This window comes from Oncorhynchus tshawytscha, unplaced genomic scaffold (assembly GCF_018296145.1).
Source record: "Oncorhynchus tshawytscha isolate Ot180627B unplaced genomic scaffold, Otsh_v2.0 Un_contig_5675_pilon_pilon, whole genome shotgun sequence".
NCBI lineage: Eukaryota > Metazoa > Chordata > Actinopteri > Salmoniformes > Salmonidae > Oncorhynchus > Oncorhynchus tshawytscha.
This window is the reverse complement of record NW_024609505.1, coordinates 42501-64797: the sequence shown is the minus strand read 5'-3', so window position 1 is coordinate 64797 and position 22297 is coordinate 42501. Positions and strand designations below refer to the sequence as shown.

General features: G+C 40.1%; 1 protein-coding gene across 3 annotated transcripts; it reads right to left on the bottom strand.

Moving 5' to 3' along the window:
• Positions 1-4446: 4446 nt before the first annotated feature.
• Positions 4447-21929, bottom strand: rhoh (ras homolog family member H). 3 transcript variants are annotated; one of them, XM_042315590.1, is made up of 5 exons: positions 20990-21929; positions 15388-15502; positions 14261-14704; positions 6638-6787; positions 4447-5695 (listed from the first exon to the last, which is right to left on the bottom strand). In XM_042315590.1, exons 3-5 carry the CDS (start codon positions 14417-14419, stop codon positions 5423-5425), a joined length of 582 nt encoding a protein of 193 aa, XP_042171524.1. In that variant the 5' UTR covers positions 14420-14704; positions 15388-15502; positions 20990-21929; the 3' UTR covers positions 4447-5422. The 3 variants fall into 3 exon arrangements, with proteins under 3 accessions (XP_042171524.1, XP_042171523.1, XP_042171525.1); XM_042315589.1 differs by having other exon boundaries at positions 14261-14664; XM_042315591.1 differs by having other exon boundaries at positions 14261-14500.
• Positions 21930-22297: the final 368 nt, after the last annotated feature.

The following is a 22297-nucleotide window of genomic DNA, read 5'->3' as shown; positions in this document are numbered from 1 at the left end:
CTTTTACTGGAGTCATTTTCTATTAAGGTATCTTTACTTTTACTCAAGTATGACATTTTAGTACTTTTTCCACCACTGTACATAATACTACATAAATAATATATAATACTGTTGGTAAGGTATATACTATTGTATAATATATACTACTGTTGGGAAGTTATATAATATTGTATAAAATGTAATACTGTATAATATATAATACTGCCGATAAGATATTTAGTACAGTATACTATATAATATTGTATAATATTTAATACTGTACAATATATAATACTGTTGTTAAGGTATATAATACTGTTGTTAAGGTATATAATACTGTTGTTAAGGTATATAATACTGTTGTTAAGGTATATAATACTGTTGTTAAGGTATATAATACTGTTGTTAAGGTATATAATACTGTTGTTAAGGTATATAATACTGTTGTTAAGGTATATAATACTATATGTACATTTCTCACTAACACTGGGTTGTAACTAAGCATTATTTAGACAGGAACTGTCATAGTACAAACTGCTGTTAGAGGCTTCAGTGTGTCACTGAGTTTCTGTGGTGAAGAGCTGATAGAACAGGTGTTTCCTGCTGCTGTGGGAGGTGGAGAGGAGGGGGGAGATGAGAGGAGAGGGGGGGAGGGGAGGGGTGGGGAGGATGAGAGAGAGAGAGACAGGGGGAGGAAGAGAGAGAGGGGAGAGAGAGGGGGGAGGATGAGAGAGAGAGAGAGAGAGAGAGAGAGAGAGGGGGAGAGATATGGGGAGGAAGAGAGAGAGAGAGAGAGAGAGATAGGGGAGGAAGAGAGAGAGAGAGAGGGGGAGGATGAGAGAGAGACAGGGGGGAGGAAGAGAGAGAGAGAGAGGGAGAGGGGGGGAGGATTAGAGAGAGAGAGAGATGGGGAGGAAGAGAGAGAGGGGAGAGAGGGGGGAGGAAGAGAGAGAGAGGGAGAGATATGGGGAGGAAGAGAGAGAGAGGGAGAGAGAGGGGGAGGAAGAGAGAGAGAGAGAGACAGGGGGAGAGAGAGAGAGAGAGAGGGAGAGGGGGAGGAGAGAGAGAGAGGGAGAGAGAAGGGGGATGAGAGAGAGAGAGAGAGAGAGAATGATTGGGCTACAGACAGAGGGAGGAAGAGAGAGAGAGAGAGAGAGAGAGAGAGAGGGGAGAGAGAGAGACAGGGGGAGAGAGAGAGAGAGAGAGAGAGAGAGAGAGAGAGACAGAGGAGAGAGAGAGACAGGGGGAGAGAGAGAGAGAGAGAGAGAGAGACAGACAGACTATACTGTAGTATGATCATATTGGTGCTACAGACAGACTATACTGTAGTATGATCATATAGGTGCTACAGACAGACTATACTGTAGTATGATCATATAGGTGCTACAGACAGACTATACAGTAGTATGATCATATAGGTGCTACAGACAGACTATACTGTAGTATGATCATATAGGTGCTACAGACAGACTATACAGTAGTATGATCATATAGGTGCTACAGACAGACTATACTGTAGTATGATCATATAGGTGCTACAGACAGACTATACAGTAGTATGATCATATTGGTGCTACAGAGGTAGAGAGACTGAGGACGGGTTTCCCAGACACACATTAAACCTGGTCAACAGAGTCTCATTTACATTGTTCTTTAGTTTTTATGCAATGAACCTCTTATTCAGAGTGATTTACAGTCAGTGTATTGATCTAGACGTAATAACATATCAGTCAGTATATTGATCTAGAGGTACATATCAGTCAGTGTATTGATCTAGAGGTACATATCAGTCAGTGTATTGATCTACAGAGACTGTTACTGCCAGGGTTAATGTAACAGAGACTGTTACTGTCAGGGTTAATGAGCTCCAGACTGTTACTGTCAGGGTTAATGTAACAGAGACTGTTACTGTCTGTTACTGTCAGGGTTAATGAGCTCCAGACTGTGTACTGTCAGGGTTAAGTGTCTGTTACTGTCAGGGTTAATGAGCTCAGAGACTGTTACTGTCAGGGTTAATGTAATAGAGACTGTTACTGTCAGGGTTAATGTAATAGAGACTGTTACTGTCAGGGTTAATGTAATAGAGACTGTTACTGTCAGGGTTAATGAGCTCCAGACTGTTACTGTCAGGGTTAATGTAACAGAGACTGTTACTGTCAGGGTTAATGTAACAGAGACTGTTACTGTCAGGGTTAATGTAACAGAGACTGTTACTGTCAGGGTTAATGTAACAGAGACTGTTACTGTCAGGGTTAATGTAACAGAGACTGTTACTGTCAGGGTTAATGTAACAGAGACTGTTACTGTCAGGGTTAATGAGCTCCAGACTGTTACTGTCAGGGTTAATGAGCTGCAGACTGTTACTGTCAGGGTTAATGTAACAGAGACTGTTACTGTCAGGGTTAATGTAACAGAGACTGTTACTGTCTGTTACTGTCAGGGTTAATGTAACAGAGACTGTTACTGTCAGGGTTAATGAGCTCCAGACTGTTACTGTCAGGGTTAATGTAACAGAGACTGTTACTGTCAGGGTGTTGTTACTGTCAGGGTTAATGTAACAGAGACTGTTACTGTCAGGGTTAATGTAACAGAGACTGTTAATGTAACAGAGACTGTTACTGTCAGGGTTAATGTAACAGAGACTGTTACTGTCTGTTACTGTCAGGGTTAATGAGCTCCAGACTGTTACTGTCAGGGTTAATGTAACAGAGACTGTTACTGTCAGGGTTAATGAGCTCCAGACTGTTACTGTCAGGGTTAATGAGCTCCAGACTGTTACTGTCAGGGTTAATGTAACAGAGACTGTTACTGTCAGGGTTAATGTAACAGAGACTGTTACTGTCTGTTACTGTCAGGGTTAATGTAACAGAGACTGTTACTGTCTGTTACTGTCAGGGTTAATGTAACAGAGACTGTTACTGTCAGGGTTAATGTAACAGAGACTGTTACTGTCAGGGTTAATGTAACAGAGACTGTTACTGTCAGGGTTAATGAAACGGAGACTGTTACTGTCAGGGTTAATGTAACAGAGACTGTTACTGTCAGGGTTAATGGTTAATGTTACTGCTGTTACTGTCAGGGTTAATGAGCCAGACTGTTACTGTCAGGGTTAATGTAACAGAGACTGTTACTGTCAGGGTTAATGTAACAGAGACTGTTACTGTCAGGGTTAATGTAACAGAGACTGTTACTGTCAGGGTTAATGAACTGAGACCAGACTGTTACTGTCAGGGTTAATGTAACAGAGACTGTTACTGTCAGGGTTAATGAGCTCCAGACTGTTACTGTCAGGGTTAATGTAACAGAGACTGTTACTGTCAGGGTTAATGTAACAGAGACTGTTACTGTCAGGGTTAATGAGCTCCAGACTGTTACTGTCAGGGTTAATGTAACAGAGACTGTTACTGTCAGGGTTAATGTAACAGAGACTGTTACTGTCAGGGTTAATGTAACAGAGACTGTTACTGTCAGGGTTAATGTAACAGAGACTGTTACTGTCAGGGTTAATGTAACAGAGACTGTTACTGTCAGGGTTAATGTAACAGAGACTGTTACTGTCAGGGTTAATGTAACAGAGACTGTTACTGTCAGGGTTAATGTTAACAGGGTTAGACTGTTACTGTCAGGGTTAATGTCAGGGTTAATGTAACAGAGACTGTTACTGTCAGGGTTAATGTAACAGAGACTGTTACTGTCAGGGTTAATGTAACAGAGACTGTTACTGTCAGGGTTAATGTAGCTCCAGACTGTTACTGTCAGGGTTAATGTAATGTAACAGACTGTTACTGTCAGGGTTAATGAGCTCCAGACTGTTACTGTCAGGGTTAATGTAACAGAGACTGTTACTGTCAGGGTTAATGTAACAGAGACTGTTACTGTCAGGGTTAATGTAACAGAGACTGTTACTGTCAGGGTTAATGTAACAGAGACTGTTACTGTCAGGGTTAATGTAACAGAGACTGTTACTGTCAGGGTTAATGAGCTCCAGACTGTTACTGGCTGTCAACTACAGCTGCTGCGGTCATCATCTCTGATCTCAACCTTCACCACAACACAGCGCTGTCATCCTCCCTCATCCTGTCTGTGTGTGTGTGTGAGATATTCATGTGACAGTACATGGCTAACCAGTACTTTGTAAAAAAAACACATTGGTTTTCCTTCTCTAAAGATCTCTTTAAATATGCTGACTTCTAAGTAGAATTGATAGGTGGAAGGTCATTTATTGATTTATGAATTATGTTCAGGCACACTGTTGGGCAACATTTATTGATTTATGAATTATGTTCAGGCACACTGTTGGGCAACATTTATTGATTTATGAATTATGTTCAGGCACACTGTTGGGCAACATTTATTGATTTATGAATTATGTTCAGGCACACTGTTGGGCACCATTTATTGATTTATGAATTATGTTCAGGCACACTGTTGGGCAACATTTATTGATTTATGAATTATGTTCAGGCACACTGTTGGGCAACATTTATTGATTTATGAATTATGTTCAGGCACACTGTTGGGCAACATTTATTGATTTATGAATTATGTTCAGGCACACTGTTGGGCAACATTTATTTAACAAAGGAAACGGACAAACCTGAGCTGGAAAACCGTTACAAAAGGAGAACTTTTAACATCTATAGACGGAGAACGGAAATAGTTGTTATCGACTTGTATTGTTTTCTTCTATTGTGAACTGAAATAAGAATTCAAACAAAAAAACACCTTGTCAGGGATAATGTCACGACAGGGGCGGTTCCTCTTGTCAGGGATAATGTCACGACAGGGGCGGTTCCTCTTGTCAGGGATAAATGTCACGACAGGGGCGGTTCCTCTTGTCAGGGATAAATGTCACGACAGGGGCGGTTCCTCTTGTCAGGGATAATGAAAACAAGAGTTCCCCCAAAACCACAGGTCCTGGGGTCAGACAGGACCTCAGTTCCCCCAAAACCACAGGTCCTGGGGTCAGACAGGACCTTCAGTTCCCCCAAAACCATAGATCCTGGGGTCAGACAGGACCTCAGTTCCCCCAAAACCACAGGTCCTGGGGTCAGACAGGACCTTCAGTTCCCCCAAAACCATAGGTCCTGGGGTCAGACAGGACCTTCAGTTCCCCCAAAACCATAGGTCCTGGGGTCAGACAGGACCTCAGTTCCCCCAAAACCACAGGTCCTGGGGTCAGACAGGACCTCAGTTCCCCCAAAACCACAATTCCTGGGGTCAGACAGGACCTCAGTTCCCCGAAACAGGACCTCGAACAGTTCAAGTCAGACACAGTGATGTAGTCGAGTCACTAACCCACCAGTCTCAAGTCCCTGGTGATGAGTCCAAGTCTGAGTCGCCACTGGCCCCGAGACCTGATCCCAGAGCAGTAGTTAGAGGCTTCAGTATCCTCCCAGCACCACCCCAACCTAGGCCCCCCCCCGAAAAAAAGGTTCAGAGGTCAAAACACCACGCAGCTGTTGATATCAAACATCCGCGGGCGCGTCCGTTTCCTGGCCTGGTTCACCGCTGTCCTCACCGCACACTCGAACACTTGCTGCACGCCACGGTTGCTTAGCGACGAGCACTCCAGGTATCCCTTGGCCCGTATGTCCTGAGCGAGGCGTTTGCCCTCGGCAGCGGAGGAACAGGAGGCGCTGTGAGGCCCGGAGTCACGCTGGTCCGTCTGGGTGGCCACCACCAGCACCGGGACACGGGGAAGGTTGTCACGCACCTACAATGACGTTAAAATGTTTTTAAAACAACCATTTTGTTATAGTCAAATAGTTTTAAACATTTGTTTTGATACACAATATATGAAGCCAGAGTTGGGCTCAATTCCATTTCAACTCAGGAAGTGAACTGAAATCCTAGTTCCAATTCCTTATCACTGCTTCTCAATGAGAGAGAGAGAGAGAGAGAGAGAGAGAGAGAGAGAGAGAGAGAGAGAGAGAGAGAGAGAGAGAGAGAGAGAGAGAGAGAGAGAGAGAGAGAGAGAGAGAGAGAGAGAGAGAGGAGAGAGAGAGAGGAGAGAGAGAGACAGAGAGAGAGAGAGAGAGAGAGAGAGAGAGAGAGAGAGAGAGAGAGAGAGAGAGAGGAGAGAGAGAGAGAGAGAGAGAGAGAGAGAGAGAGAGGAGAGAGAGAGAGAGAGAGAGAGAGAGAGAGAGAGAGAGAGAGAGAGAGAGAGAGAGAGAGAGAGAGAGAGAGAGAGAGAGAGAGAGAGAGAGAGAGAGAGAGAGAGAGAGAGAGAGAGAGAGAGAGAGAGAGAGAGAGAGAGAGAGAGAGAGAGAGAGAGAGAGGGAGAGAGAGAGAGAGAGAGAGAGAGAGAGAGAGACAGAGAGAGAGAGACAGAGAGAGAGAGAGAGACAGAGAGAGAGAGAGAGAGAGAGAAGAAAAGGAATCAGATCAGAAGCATCCAACTAATGATCTCGTGTCTACTTCCTGAATTGACTCAAATGATTATTTCAGACGTGTCTGTAAGAATATAAAAAGGTTGCTTGGTTTAGCGGTCTGAGCTGCTGCCTGTGGAGAGCGTGTTTTACGTAGCGTCGGGTTGGAATCCGTCCCACCGCTCTCTCTCTCTCCGACCTTTCACCTCTCTCTATCCAATAAAAACACACACACAGAACACTTCCAGAAGGATCTACTCAGAGAGTAGGAAAAGGTCGTCCCGTACCTCTACCAGCCACTTGTGCTTGACGCTGGCGAGGGAGGCGGCGTTGGCCACAGAGTAGCAGATCAGGACCACATCCGCCTGCTGATAGGACATCGGACGGATCTGTCTGAACGTGTCATTTCCTGCCGTGTCCCACAAACCCAGGTTGATCTGGAGAGTAAAAACAAATACATTATAAATCTTTTTTTTTTTAAAGTTTTAATTATTCAATGATTTTTTTTTTTGTCTTCTTCAAAATCATGTTTGTTTGTTTGTTTTAAAATGTTTTATTCTTTGTGACGTTGAGATGCTCTTTAAATAATGCATTAAAAAGACAACACAAACAGGGCTAAACAGCCTCATTACCATCAGGGGGGTTTAAAGGTCGTGAAGGACGTGTCAGGGGTCATTTCCTGATCAGGTGACCAGCCGACCTCTCCAGTGTGTCGTGATGGTGACACTACCGCGTTAATGTATGGTGATGAGTTCAATGATGTAATGTGTAAAGATATGTCAAATCAGGTCGTGGCAAATTTCAGTCTGAAGCAAGTAGCCTAGCGATAGGGTAGCCTAGCGACAGGGTAGCCTAGTGACAGGGTAGCCTAGCGACAGGGTAGCCAGAGTGGTTAGATCGCTGGGCCAGTAACCCATTATGTTGCTGTATCGAAACCCCGAGCTGACAAGGTAAAAAAATATGGCGTTTTGCCCCCTGAACAAGGCAGTTAACCCCACTGTTCCTATACCAGTTGACCCACTGTTCCTAGACCAGTTAACCCACTGTTCCTAGACCAGTTAACCCACTGTTCCTAGATCAGTTAACCCACTGTTCCTAGACCAGTTAACCCACTGTTCCTAGACCAGTTAACCCACTGTTCCTAGACCAGTTAACCCACTGTTCCTAGACCTGTTAACCCACTGTTCCTAGACCAGTTAACCCACTGTTCCACTGTTCTTAGACCAGTTAACCCACTGTTCCTAGACCAGTTAACCCACTGTTCCACTGTTCCTAGACCAGTTAACCCACTGTTCCTAGACCAGTTAACCCACTGTTCCTAGACCAGTTAACCCACTGTTCCTAGACCAGTTAACCCACTGTTCCACTGTTCCTAGACCAGTTAACCCACTGTTCCTAGACCAGTTAACCCACTGTTCCTAGACCAGTTAACCCACTGTTCCTAGACCAGTTAACCCACTGTTCCTAGACCAGTTAACCCACTGTTCCTAGACCAGTTAACCCACTGTTCCACTGTTCCTAGACCAGTTAACCCACTGTTCCACTGTTCCTAGACCAGTTAACCCACTGTTCCACTGTTCCTAGACCAGTTAACCCACTGTTCCACTGTTCCTAGACCAGTTAACCCACTGTTCCTAGACCAGTTAACCCACTGTTTATTGTAGAGGTAAATGATTAACCCACTGTTCCAAATGTTCCTATTATTGACCAGTTGAAAAGGGTACTGTTCCTAGACCAGTTAACCCACTGTTCCCAGACCAGTTAAAATGACTGTTCCACTAGTTGATAGACCAGTTAACCCATGATGTAAAGGTAAATGTTTAGGTAAATGATTTGTAGGGTATTATTGTAGTAGGTAAATGATTTGTAGGGTATTATTGTAGTAGGTAAATAGACCAGTTAAATGATGTTCCTAGACCAGTTAACCCAGGTAAATGATGTAGACCAGTTAACCCACTGTTCCTAGACCAGTTAAATGACTGTTCCTTGACCAGTTAAATGACTGTTCCTAGACCAGTGTTCCTTGACCAGTTAAATGACTGTTCCTTATTGTACCAGTTAAATGATGTTCCTTGACCAGTTAAACTGTTTGTAAGGTATGTATTAACCCATGATGTTCCTAGACCATGATTTGTAACCCACTGTTCCTAGACCAGTAAACTGTTCCTAGACCAGTTAAATGACTGTAGATTATTGTAGTTAAATGATTTGTAGGTTCCTAGACCAGTTAACCCACTTTCCTAGTAGTAGTTAAATGATGTTCCTAGACCAGTTAATGTACTGTTCCACTGTTCCTAGACCAGTTAACCCACTGTTCCACTGTTCCTTGTAGACCAGAAATGTTTGTACTGTTCCTAGTAGTTAAATGATTCCACTGTTATTGTAGTAGTTAAATGATTTGTTCCACTATTATTGTAGTAGTTAGTTAAACTGTTCCACTGTTTATTGTAAATGATGTACTGTTCCCAGTAGAAATGATGTAAAGGGTATTATTGTAGTAGGTAAATGATTTGTAGGGTATTATTGTAGTAGGTAAATGATGTAAAGGGTATTATTGTAGTAGGTAAATGATGTAAAGGGTATTATTGTAGTAGGTAAATGATGTAAAGGGTATTATTGTAGTAGTTAAATGATGTAAAGGGTATTATTGTAGTAGGTAAATGATGTAAAGGGTATTATTGTAGTAGTTAAATGATTTGTAGGGTATTATTGTAGTAGGTAAATGATGTAAAGGGTATTATTGTAGTAGGTTAATGATGTAAAGGGTATTATTGTAGTAGTTAAATGATTTGTAGGGTATTATTGTAGTAGGTAAATGATGTAAAGGGTATTATTGTAGTAGTTAAATGATGTAAAGGGTATTATTGTAGTAGTTAAATGATGTAAAGGGTATTATTGTAGTAGTTAAATGATGTAAAGGGTATTATTGTAGTAGTTAAATGATTAGTAGGGTATTATTGTAGTAGTTAAATGATTAGTAGGGTATTATTGTAGTAGGTAAATGATGTAAAGGGTATTATTGTAGTAGTTAAATGATTAGTAGGGTATTATTGTAGTAGGTAAATGATTTGTAGGGTATTATTGTAGTAGGTAAATGATGTAAAGGGTATTATTGTAGTAGGTAAATGATGTAAAGGGTATTATTGTAGTAGGTAAATGATTTGTAGGGTATTATTGTAGTAGGTAAATGATTTGTAGGGTATTATTGTAGTAGGTAAATGATTTGTAGGGTATTATTGTAGTAGGTAAATGATTTGTAGTGTATTATTGTAGTAGTTAAATGATTTGTAGGGTATTATTGTAGTAGATTAAATGATGTAAAGGGTATTATTGTAGTAGTTAAATGATGTAAAGGGTATTATTGTAGTAGGTAAATGATGTAAAGGGTATTATTGTAGTAGGTAAATGATGTAAAGGGTATTATTGTAGTAGGTAAATGATGTAAAGGGTATTATTGTAGTAGGTAAATGATTTGTAGGGTATTATTGTAGTAGGTTAATGATGTAAAGGGTATTATTGTAGTAGGTAAATGATGTAAAGGGTATTATTGTAGTAGTTAAATGATGTAAAGGGTATTATTGTAGTAGGTAAATGATTTGTAGTGTATTATTGTAGTAGTTAAATGATGTAAAGGGCATTATTGTAGTAGGTAAATGATTTGTAGTGTATTATTGTAGTAGGTAAATGATTTGTAGGGTATTATTGTAGTAGGTAAATGATTTGTAGGGTATTATTGTAGTAGGTAAATGATGTAAAGGGTATTATTGTAGTAGGTAAATGATGTAAAGGGTATTATTGTAGTAGTTAAATGATGTAAAGGGTATTATTGTAGTAGGTAAATGATTTGTAGGGTATTATTGTAGTAGGTAAATGATGTAAAGGGTATTATTGTAGTAGGTAAATGATTTGTAGGGTATTATTGTAGTAGGTAAATGATTTGTAGGGTATTATTGTAGTAGGTAAATGATTTGTAGGGTATTATTGTAGTAGGTAAATGATTTGTAAAGGGTATTATTGTAGTAGGTAAATGATTTGTAGTGTATTATTGTAGTAGGTAAATGATGTAAAGGGTATTATTGTAGTAGGTAAATGATGTAAAGGGTATTATTGTAGTAGGTAAATGATTTGTAGGGTATTATTGTAGTAGGTAAATGATGTAAAGGGTATTATTGTAGTAGGTAAATGATTTGTAGGGTATTATTGTAGTAGGTAAATGATTTAAAGGGTATTATTGTAGTAGGTAAATGATTTGTAGTGTATTATTGTAGTAGGTAAATGATGTAAAGGGTATTATTGTAGTAGATAAATGATGTAAAAGGGTATTATTGTAGTAGGTAAATGATTTGTAGGGTATTATTGTAGTAGGTAAATGATTTGTAGGGTATTATTGTAGTAGGTAAATGATGTAAAGGGTATTATTGTAGTAGGTAAATGATGTAAAGGGTATTATTGTAGTAGGTAAATGATTTGTAGGGTATTATTGTAGTAGGTAAATGATTTGTAGTGTATTATTGTAGTAGGTAAATGATGTAAAGGGTATTATTGTAGTAGGTAAATGATTTGTAGTGTATTATTGTAGTAGGTAAATGATTTGTAGGGTATTATTGTAGTAGGTAAATGATTTGTAGTGTATTATTGTAGTAGTTAAATGATGTAAAGGGTATTATTGTAGTAGGTAAATGATTTGTAAAGTAGGTAAATGATTGTAGTAGGTAAATGATTTGTAAAAATGGGTATTATTGTAGTAGGTAAATGATGTAAAGGGTATTATTGTAGTAGGTAAATGATGTAAAGGGTATTATTGTAGTAGGTAAATGATGTAAAGGGTATTATTGTAGTAGGTAAATGATGTAAAGGGTATTATTGTAGTAGTTAAATGATTTGTAGTGTATTATTGTAGTAGGTAAATGATTTGTAGGGTATTATTGTAGTAGGTAAATGATTTGTAGTAAAGGGTATTATTGTAGTAGGTAAATGATTTGTAAATGATGTATTATTGTAGTAGGTAAATGATTTGTAAAGGGTATTATTGTAGTAGGTAAATGATTTGTAAAGGGTATTATTGTAGTAGGTAAATGATGTAAAGGGTATTATTGTAGTAGGTAAATGATGTAAAGGGTATTATTGTAGTAGGTAAATGATGTAAAGGGTATTATTGTAGTAGGTAAATGATGTATTTGTAGTAGTAAATGATTTGTTATTATTGTAGGTAAATGATTTGTAGGGTATTATTGTAGTAGGTAAATGATTTGTAGTGTATTATTGTAGTAGGTAAATGATTTGTAGGGTATTATTGTAGTAGGTAAATGATGTAAAGGGTATTATTGTAGTAGGTAAATGATGTAAAGGGTATTATTGTAGTAGGTAAATGATGTAAAGGGTATTATTGTAGTAGGTAAATGATGTAAAGGGTATTATTGTAGTAGGTAAATGATTTGTAGGGTATTATTGTAGTAGGTAAATGATTTGTAGTGTATTATTGTAGTAGGTAAATGATTTGTAGGGTATTATTGTAGTAGGTAAATGATTTGTAGGGTATTATTGTAGTAGGTAAATGATTTGTAGTGTATTATTGTAGTAGGTAAATGATTTGTAGTAGGTAAATGATTTGTAGGGTATTATTGTAGTAGGTAAATGATTTGTAGGGTATTATTGTAGTAGGTAAATGATTTGTAGTGTATTATTGTAGTAGGTAAATGATGTAAAGGGTATTATTGTAGTAGGTTAATGATGTAAAGGGTATTATTGTAGTAGATAAATGATGTAAAGGGTATTATTGTAGTAGGTAAATGATTTGTAGGGTATTATTGTAGTAGTTAAATGATTTGTAGGGTATTATTGTAGTAGATAAATGATGTAAAGGGTATTATTGTAGTAGATAAATGATGTAAAGGGTATTATTGTAGTAGGTAAATGATTTGTAGGGTATTATTGTAGTAGGTAAATGATTTGTAGAGTATTATTGTAGTAGGTAAATGATTTGTAAAGTATTATTGTAGTAAATGATTTGTATGATTTGTAGGGTATTATTTGTAGTAGGTAAATGATTTGTAGGGTATTATTGTAGTAAATGATAAATGATTGTAAAGGGTATTATTGTAGTAGGTAAATGATGTAAAGGGTATTATTGTAGTAGGTAAATGATGTAAAGGGTATTATTGTAGTAGGTAAATGATGTAAAGGGTATTATTGTAGTAGGTAAATGATGTAAATTATTGTAGTAGTAAATGATGTTGGGGTATTATTGTAGTAGGTAAATGATGTAAAGGGTATTATTGTAGTAGGTAAATGATTTGTAAAGGGTATTATTGTAGTAGGATAAATGATTATTGTAGTAGGTAAATGATGTAAGGGTATTATTGTAGTAGGTAAATGATGTAAAGGGTATTATTGTAGTAGGTAAATGATTTGTAGGGTATTATTGTAGTAGATGTAAATGATTTGTAAATGATGGTATTATTGTAGTAGGTAAATGATTTGTAGTGTATTATTGTAGTAGGTAAATGATTTGTAAAGGGTATTATTGTAGTAGGTTTGTAAATGATAAATGATTTGTAGTGTATTATTGTAGTAGGTAAATGATTTGTAGGGTATTATTGTAGTAGATAAATGATGTAAAGGGTATTATTGTAGTAGTTAAATGATGTAAAGGGTATTATTGTAGTAGGTAAATGATGTAAGGGGTATTATTGTAGTAGGTAAATGATGTAAGGGGTATTATTGTAGTAGGTAAATGATGTAAGGGGTATTATTGTAGTAGGTAAATGATGTAAAGGGTATTATTGTAGTAGATAAATGATGTAAGGGGTATTATTGTAGTAGGTAAATGATGTAAGGGGTATTATTGTAGTAGGTAAATGATGTAAGGGGTATTATTGTAGTAGGTAAATGATTTGTAGGGTATTATTGTAGTAGGTAAATGATTTGTAGGGTATTATTGTAGTAGGTAAATGATGTAAAGGGTATTATTGTAGTAGGTAAATGATTTGTAGGGTATTATAAATGTAGTAGGTAAATGATGTAAAGGGTATTATTGTAGTAGGTAAATGATGTAAAAGGGTATTATTGTAGTAGGTAAATGATGTATATTATTGTAGTAGGTAAATGATTTGTAGGGTATTATTGTAGTAGGTAAATGATTTGTAGGGTATTATTGTAGTAGGTAAATGATGTAAAGGGTATTATTGTAGTAGGTAAATGATGTAAAGGGTATTATTGTAGTAGGTAAATGATGTAAAGGGTATTATTGTAGTAGGTAAATGATTTGTAAAGGGTATTATTGTAGTAGGTAAATGATTTGTAGGGTATTATTGTAGTAGGTAAATGATTTGTAGGGTATTATTGTAGTAGGTAAATGATTTGTAGGGTATTATTGTAGTAGGTAAATGATGTAAAGGGTATTATTGTAGTAGGTAAATGATGTAAAGGGTATTATTGTAGTAGGTAAATGATGTAAAGGGTATTATTGTAGTAGGTAAATGATGTAAAGGGTATTATTGTAGTAGGTAAATGATTTGTAGGGTATTATTGTAGTAGGTAAATGATTTGTAGGGTATTATTGTAGTAGGTAAATGATTTGTAGTGTATTATTGTAGTAGGTAAATGATGTAAAGGGTATTATTGTAGTAGGTAAATGATTTGTAAAGGGTATTATTGTAGTAGGTAAATGATTTGTAGGGTATTATTGTAGTAGGTAAATGATTTGTAAAGGGTATTATTGTAGTAGGTAAATGATTTGTAGGGTATTATTGTAGTAGGTAAATGATTTGTAGGGTATTATTGTAGTAGGTAAATGATTTGTAGGGTATTATTGTAGTAGGTAAATGATTTGTAGGGTATTATTGTAGTAGTTAAATGATGTAAAGGGTATTATTGTAGTTGGTTAATGATGTAAATGGTATTATTCCTACCGGAGCCCCGTCCATGAAGACCTCCACTCCAGTGTTCTCATACACAGTCGGTTTGTAGCACTCAGGGAAGGTCTCTGAGGTGAAGCGAACCAGGAGGGCCGTCTTCCCGACAGCACTGTCCCCCACCAGCACACACTTCACCTGGGTCTCCGCGTTCATGTCTGCTCCGCTCGGAACCCTGGGGGTTGTAGTCCTTTAGGGAGACGTTGAGTTGTAGTCCTTTAGGGAGGAGATGTAGTCCTGAAGCAGAGGAGGTTTGAGATCAGGGGGTTGTGACGTCCATAGTGATGGTGGTCACCTTCTCTGTGATACTCTCTGTGGGGGTTGTAGTTCTTTAGGGATACATTGAGTTGTAGTCCTGTGGAGCTCAGGGGGTTGTAGTTCTTTAGGGAGAAGTTGTAGTCCTGAAGTAGAGGAGGGTTAGGATCAGGGGGTTGAGGTCACCTGGTGTGTGGAGTCATGATGTTAACTGCGTGTGTCTCTCTCTCACCACAGAGTTTACTGGCTTTACTGCTGCAGTAGAGAAGCTGAACACACCTCTCTCTCTACACACACCTCTCTCTCTCTACAGACACCTCTCTCTCTCTCTACAGACACCTCTCTCTCTCTCTCTACAGACACATCTCTCTCTCTCTACACACACATCTCTCTCTCTCTACAGACACCTCTCTCTCTCTACACACACATCTCTCTCTCTCTCTACACACACACCTCTCTCTACACAGACTCTCTCTCTCTCTACAGACCTCTCTCTCTCTCCACACAACTCTCTCTCAACACACACACACACACCTCTCTCGCTACACACACACCTCTCTCTCTACACACACACACCTCTCACTCTCTACACACACACACTCTCTCTACACACATACACACACACTCTCTCTCTCTCTACACACACACTCTCTCTACACACACACACACACTCTCTCTACACACATACACTCTCTCTCTACACACACACACTCTCTCTCTACACACACACACACACACTCTCTCTACACACATACACTCTCTCTCTACACACACACACTCTCTCTCTACACACATTCACACTCTCTCTCTCTAACTCTCTCTAAACACAGCTCCCCCCCTCCCGTCTATCTCAGATCCTCTTCACTTACCCCTCTGTGTACTCCACGGAGTTGACACTAGGCTCCGCCTCCTGCGATCAATCGAGGTCACCTGACGTCACAGGTGGTTATTCCATCCAATCAGGGCCCGGCGTACGGTAGAGAGCTGTGAGAACATTATCTGATGAGGACACCGTTGACTCCGTGAGGGGAGGGGGGGTTGCTCTCATAAAGTAGAGCTACTAATTGTGCAGGTTTTCGTTCCAGCCCAGCACTAAAACACATCAGATTCCGCTTCTTTTTTTAAAGGCTGCACATATGTAATACACTGTGACAAGCTGCTGATGTAAAAGAAGGACTATTTAAAATAAAATAAGTGATTGATTGACATTTAAATTTACAGAGAAAAGCTGGCCGAAATCTGAGCATGTACCTTCTCCTCTCCGTCGTGACCCAGTCATGTGTGAGGGGGGACAGAGCCGACCCATAGATTTGGTTATTAACTCCTACAGTGATAACGCCAGAGAAGAGGGAGGGAGGACAGAGCCGACCCATAGATTTGGTTATTAACTCCTACAGTGATAACGCCAGAGAAGAGGGAGGGAGGACAGAGCCGACCCATAGATTTGGTTATTAACTCCTACAGTGATAACGCCAGAGAAGAGGGAGGGAGGACAGAGCCGACCCATAGATTTGGTTATTAACTCCTACAGTGATAACGCCAGAGAAGAGGGAGGGGGACAGAGCCGACCCATAGATTTGGTTATTAACTCCTACAGTGATAACGCCAGAGAAGAGGGAAGAGGGAGGACAGAGCCGACCCATAGATTTGGTTATTAACTCCTACAGTGATAACGCCAGAGAAGAGGGAGAGAAGAGGGAGTGAGGACAGAGCCGACCCATAGAGGACAGATAACGCCAGAGAAGAGGGAGTGAGGACCCATAGATTTGGTTATTAACTCCTACAGTGATAACGCCAGAGAAGAGGGAGTGAGGACAGAGCCGACCCATAGATTTGGTTATTAACTCCTACAGTGATAACGCCAGAGAAGAGGGAGCCGACCCATAGATTTGGTTATTAACTCCTACAGGATAACAGAGCAGAGCGACCCATAGATTTGGTTATTAACTCCTACAGTGATAACGCCAGAGAAGAGGGAGTGAGGACAGAGCCGACCCATAGATTTGGTTATTAACTCCTACAGTGATAACGCCAGAGAAGAGGGAGGGAGGACAGAGCCGACCCATAGATTTGGTTATTAACTCCTACAGTGATAACGCCAGAGAAGAGGGAGGAGGACAGAGCCGCCAGATTTGGAAGTGATAACGCCAGAGAAGAGGGAGTGAGGACAGAGCCGACCCATAGATTTGGTTATTAACTCCTTCTGTATGATAACGCCAGAGAAGAGGGAGGAGGACAGAGCCAGTCTTGTTGTTTGTTATCTACAGGACCCAGACCCAGTCGGAGGAGGACAGAGCCGACCAGTCTTGTTGTTCTAGTATCTATGGACCCGACCCAGTCGTTCAGTCTTGTGGTTCTGTATCTATGGACCCGACCCAGTCGTTCAGTCTTGTTGTTCTGTATCTACGGACCCGACCCAGTCGTTTGTCTTTGACCCGCCCAGAGAAGAGGGAGTCTTGTGGTTCTGTATCTAGGACCCGACCCAGTTTCAGTTCTGTATCTATGGACCCGACCCAGTTCAGTCTTGTTCTGTATCTAGTCTTCTTTGTTCTGTATCTATGGACCCGACCCAGTCGTTCAGTCTTGTTGTTCTGTATCTATGGACCCGACCCAGTCGTTCAGTCTTGTTGTTCTGTATCTATGGACCCGACCCAGTCGTTCAGTCTTTTTGTTCTGTATCTATGGACCCGACCCAGTCGTTCAGTCTTGTTGTTCTGTATCTATGGACCCGACCCAGTCGTTCAGTCTTGTTGTTCTGTATCTATGGACCCGACCCAGTCGTTCAGTCTTTTTGTTCTGTATCTATGGACCCGACCCAGTCGTTCAGTCTAAATGTTCTGTAACTATGGACTCGACCCAGTCGTTCAGTCTAAATGTTCTGTAACTATGGACTCGACCCAGTCGTTCAGTCTAAATGTTCTGTAACTATGGACTCGACCCAGTCGTTCAGTCTGAATGTTCTGTAACTATGGACTCGACCCAGTCGTTCAGTCTGAATGTTCTGTAACTATGGACTCGACCCAGTCGTTCAGTCTAAATGTTCTGTAACTATGGACTCAACCCAGTCGTTCAGTCTGAATGTTCTATTGCCGTACTGACTGGCAATGTTCTTATCCCTTGCTTTGCTAGCTAGCTAACTACAGCTAACTTACAGTCAGGTCAAACAGTGCAGCCAGAAGAACAACAGTAGCTCCATTTGCATTTAGTTTAAGCCGCTTCCCAGTGACATTTACGTGAAAACATCCGTAACAATGAGCTAACGAGGCCCGGTTTCACCTGGCGTAGGAAATGGTTTACGTGAAAACATCCGTAAACAATGAGCTAACGAGGCCCGGTTTCACCTGGCGTAGGAAATGGTTTACGTGAAAACATCCGTAAACAATGAGCTAACGAGGCCCGGTTTCACCTGGCGTAGAAAATGTGCCTGCTCGTCAGGACACGGTCGTTCAGAGGAGCTACAGTCGCCAACATCACATCGAACACAATCACTTCGTTTTACCTGTTTTCTATTGATAGTTCTTTGTATATATCCATTTAAAAAAATTATGCTGATTCATGATTTCGACTGGCTGTGAAACGCTGCCCGCCCATCTCATCCCGACTCGTTCATTACTATGCGACAGCTGGAAAGGGAATTTGAATATTGAAACAATGTTGCAAATGTCAGAGAGACACACAGCAAGGTTTATACAAATCACCGCTGTTGAAAACTAAACGTTAGACTAAAAGAAATGTCATATAATGTCTAGATGCTTTTTATAAATTGCCTGGCTGGGCTGATTAGACAGTGGATTGCACAGTCAGATGGAAGGGAGTAAATAGGCATTTTGACTTCTTAGATTTAGCTGGTGGTACTTTGTGGAATAGACAACAGCTGGAATGCGGGTTTAACCAGTCAGCATCCAGGATTAGACCCACCCGTTGTATAATGACTAACTAGACTACTGACTAGACTACAAACTAGACTACTGACTACAAACTAGACTACTGACTACAAACTAGACTACTGACTACAAACTAGACTACTGACTACAAACTAGACTACTGACTACAAACTAGACTACTGACTACTGACTACGAACTAGACTATTGACTACTAACTAGACTACTGACTACAAACTAGACTACTGACTACGAACTAGACTAGACTACTGACTAGACTAGACTACAAACTAGACTACTGACTACAAACTAGACTACTGACTACAAACTAGACTACTGACTACAAACTAGACTATTGACTACTAACTAGACTACTGACTACAAACTAGACTACTGACTACAAACTAGACTACTGACTACTAACTAGACTACTGACTACTAACTAGACTATTGACTACTAACTAGACTACTGACTACAAACTAGACTACTGACTACTAACTAGACTAGACTACTGACTAGATTATTGACTACTAACTAGACTACTGACTAGATTACTGACTACTAACTAGACTACTGACTAGATCATTGACTAGACTACTGACTAGATCATTGACTACTAACTAAACTACTGACTAGATTACTGACTACTAATGAGACTACTGACTAGATTACTGACTACTAACTAGACTACTGACTAGATCATTGACTAGATTACTGAATACTAACTAGACTACTAACTAGATCATTGACTAGACTACTGACTACTAACCAGACTACTGACTACTAACTAGACCTACTGACTAACTAGACTACTGACTGACTAGACCCCTAACTAGGCTACTGACTGACTAGACTACTGACTAGATCATTGACTAGATTACTGAATACTAACTAGACTACTAACTAGATCATTGACTAGACTACTGACTACTAAGCAGACTACTGACTACTAACTAGACCTACTGACTACTAACTAGACCTACTCACTAACTAGACTACTGACTGACTAGACTCCTAACTAGGCTACTGACTCCTAACTAGACTACTAACCAGACTACTGACTCCTAACTAGACTCCTGACTACAAACTAGACTACTGACTACAAACTAGACTACTGACTACTAACTAGACTATTGACTACTAACTAGACCTACTGACTAACTAGACTACTGACTGACTAGACCCCTAACTAGGCTACTGACTGACTAGACTACTGACTAGATCATTGACTAGATTACTGAATACTAACTAGACTACTAACTAGATCATTGACTAGAATACTGACTACTAAACAGACTACTGACTACTAACTAGACCTACTGACTACTAACTAGACCTACTGACTAACTAGACTACTGACTGACTAGACTCCTAACTAGGCTACTGACTCCTAACTAGACTACTAACCAGACTACTGACTCCTAACTAGACTCCTGACTCCTAACTAGACTACTGACTACTAACTAGACTCCTGACTACTCCCCCTACACAGCAATGGCAGCCCCCCAGGAGCCAAATGCAGACCACAACAGACTGAAGGTGTGTTTTGTCGTGAACCCAACTGATCCTCTATTAGGGCGTCTAAAGGATATACCGGTATAGTTATTGACATTGAGAAATGCCCGTGTTTTGTTTAAAAGATGGACACCATTCACCATGACTTTATAAAGACACTAGATTAGAGAATTAAGGGTTATTCAAACATCATCTACCCCCAGGAAGAGTTGAAAAACTCTGTTCCTTCATCATCTACCCCCAGGAAGAGATGAAAAGCTCTGTTCCTTCACCATCTACCCCCAGGAAGAGATAAAAAGCTCTGTTCCTTCATCATCTACCCCCAGGAAGAGATGAAAAGCTCTGTTCCTTCACCATCTACCCCCAGGAAGAGATGAAAAGCTCTGTTCCTTCACCATCTACCCCTAGGAAGAGATAAAAAGCTCTGTTCCTTCACCATCTACCCCCAGGAAGAGATGAAAAGCTCTGTTCCTTCACCATCTACCCCTAGGAAGAGATAAAAAGCTCTGTTCCTTCACCATCTACCCCCAGGAAGAGATGAAAAGCTCTGTTCCTTCACCATCTACCCCCAGGAAGAGATGAAAAGCTCTGTTCCTTCACCATCTACCCCCAGGAAGAGATGAAAAGCTCTGTTCCTTCACCATCTACCCCCAGGAAGAGATGAAAAGCTCTGTTCCTTCACCCTGCCATGATAACTGACATTTTGTTTTCACCTACTTTTACCCCCCCACATCACTACGGTCTAGAAGCATAGGGCAGAGGCCCACTAAACTCAACTTTAGCCATTCAAATAGAGCCTATTTATGTGAAACCACATGTAAGGGATTAATGTGTGTCGTTTATCATTTTATTGAGATACAAATAGTTAAAATTGGATAACATTTTTGTGTAGGACTATTGGTTTAAACAATGAATATGAAATGCCAAATGATTCTATGACTCTCCAATACATTAATGTATTTATTAGGCTCATATTAAAATGAGACATTCTGGCTGGATTAAAACAAAAGACATGAACAAAACAACCTTTGTTACTTGTCATAGACAGAAGAATAGAACAAAAGATAACTCACCGTGTTGTCAGACGTCGACCCCGCAGCCTGTCTTCATGATGGCAACGGGCGGATGTTGCGCTTCAGCTCAAAGCATTTTTTTGGACTCGGAGACGGTTGGGTGCCTCGGTAAAAAAGTAACTCTTTTTTTTAACGGTATATACATTAGGCTACTTTATAAATACTGCTTAAAGCGAAAGTAAATAGCCTAATTATTATATATGCACAGAACTACTTATGCACGTTTATATGCGTCACTTACACAGCTTACTACTATCTGTACAAAAAACGGAGAGGGGAATGAGATGCGCTCTCTCTCATCTCACTAGCAGCATCCGTTTGTTGAGTGTGGAGGAGGTGTGTTGATGCCGTTTCGTTTCTGTTCTTAGTATTTCAGCGTCTCTGTAACTCACGAAGCAGCTGTTGTTTTTGATCGCTTAGATAGACAACTTTACGCAGTAGCTAGACAACTTTACGCAGTAGCTAGACAACTTTACGCAGTAGCTAGACAACTTTACGCAGTAGCTAGACAACTTTACGCAGTAGCTTGGGGGTTAATGTGTTTATATATGGAACGTGGCGTGTGGCCTCATAGCGACAAGACAGGAGTTGGAGGACAAGTGAAATAAAACATCGAAAGTTAATCAATACCAATATATTTTCCAATGCATCCTCTGGTTAGGATATGTTATTTGACAAAAGGACCCTATATGATTCTCTGTAGACGTATAACGGGCAGAGTAACTATTTTGTTAAAAGGTTCTCCGTCATGACTATGAGTCGACTTGTTATGGAACGAATAATTGTGCGTCATGTTTATCGAAAGGAAAGTAGGGAGAAATTACCGACACCGGTGGGTGCCGTTCAGTTCTCTTGAACGTTTGCTACGTTCCGGAACAATTTGTACTGTAGGACACGTTGCCACAAAACGTTCTCGAACGGGACGTTTGCTCTCCGTTCGGTGGGTGTGGCTTCAAGCAATGAGTGACGTGTTTCAACGGCAGTGGCCATGCTGACCGCGTCCCCCCCCCCCAAAACCACAACATCACCGTTTTTCCAACTGGTCGTTCAGTACAGCACCGTTTCCGTTCAATAACACGTTCCAGAACGTAACAATGTACTGAACGCAGCCCGTGAGTCAGATGAACCGTTCCTTCCCACGCCGGTATGGGGGATACACCACGAGACGAGAGCGTTAAAGGGGGATGGGGGGACGGAGCAGATGAACGGATGCTGCCACACTAGCACCTGCTTTTATTCATGAACTTAATTTCACCTTTATTTAACTAGGAAAGTCAGTTATGAATAAATTATTATTTACAATGACGG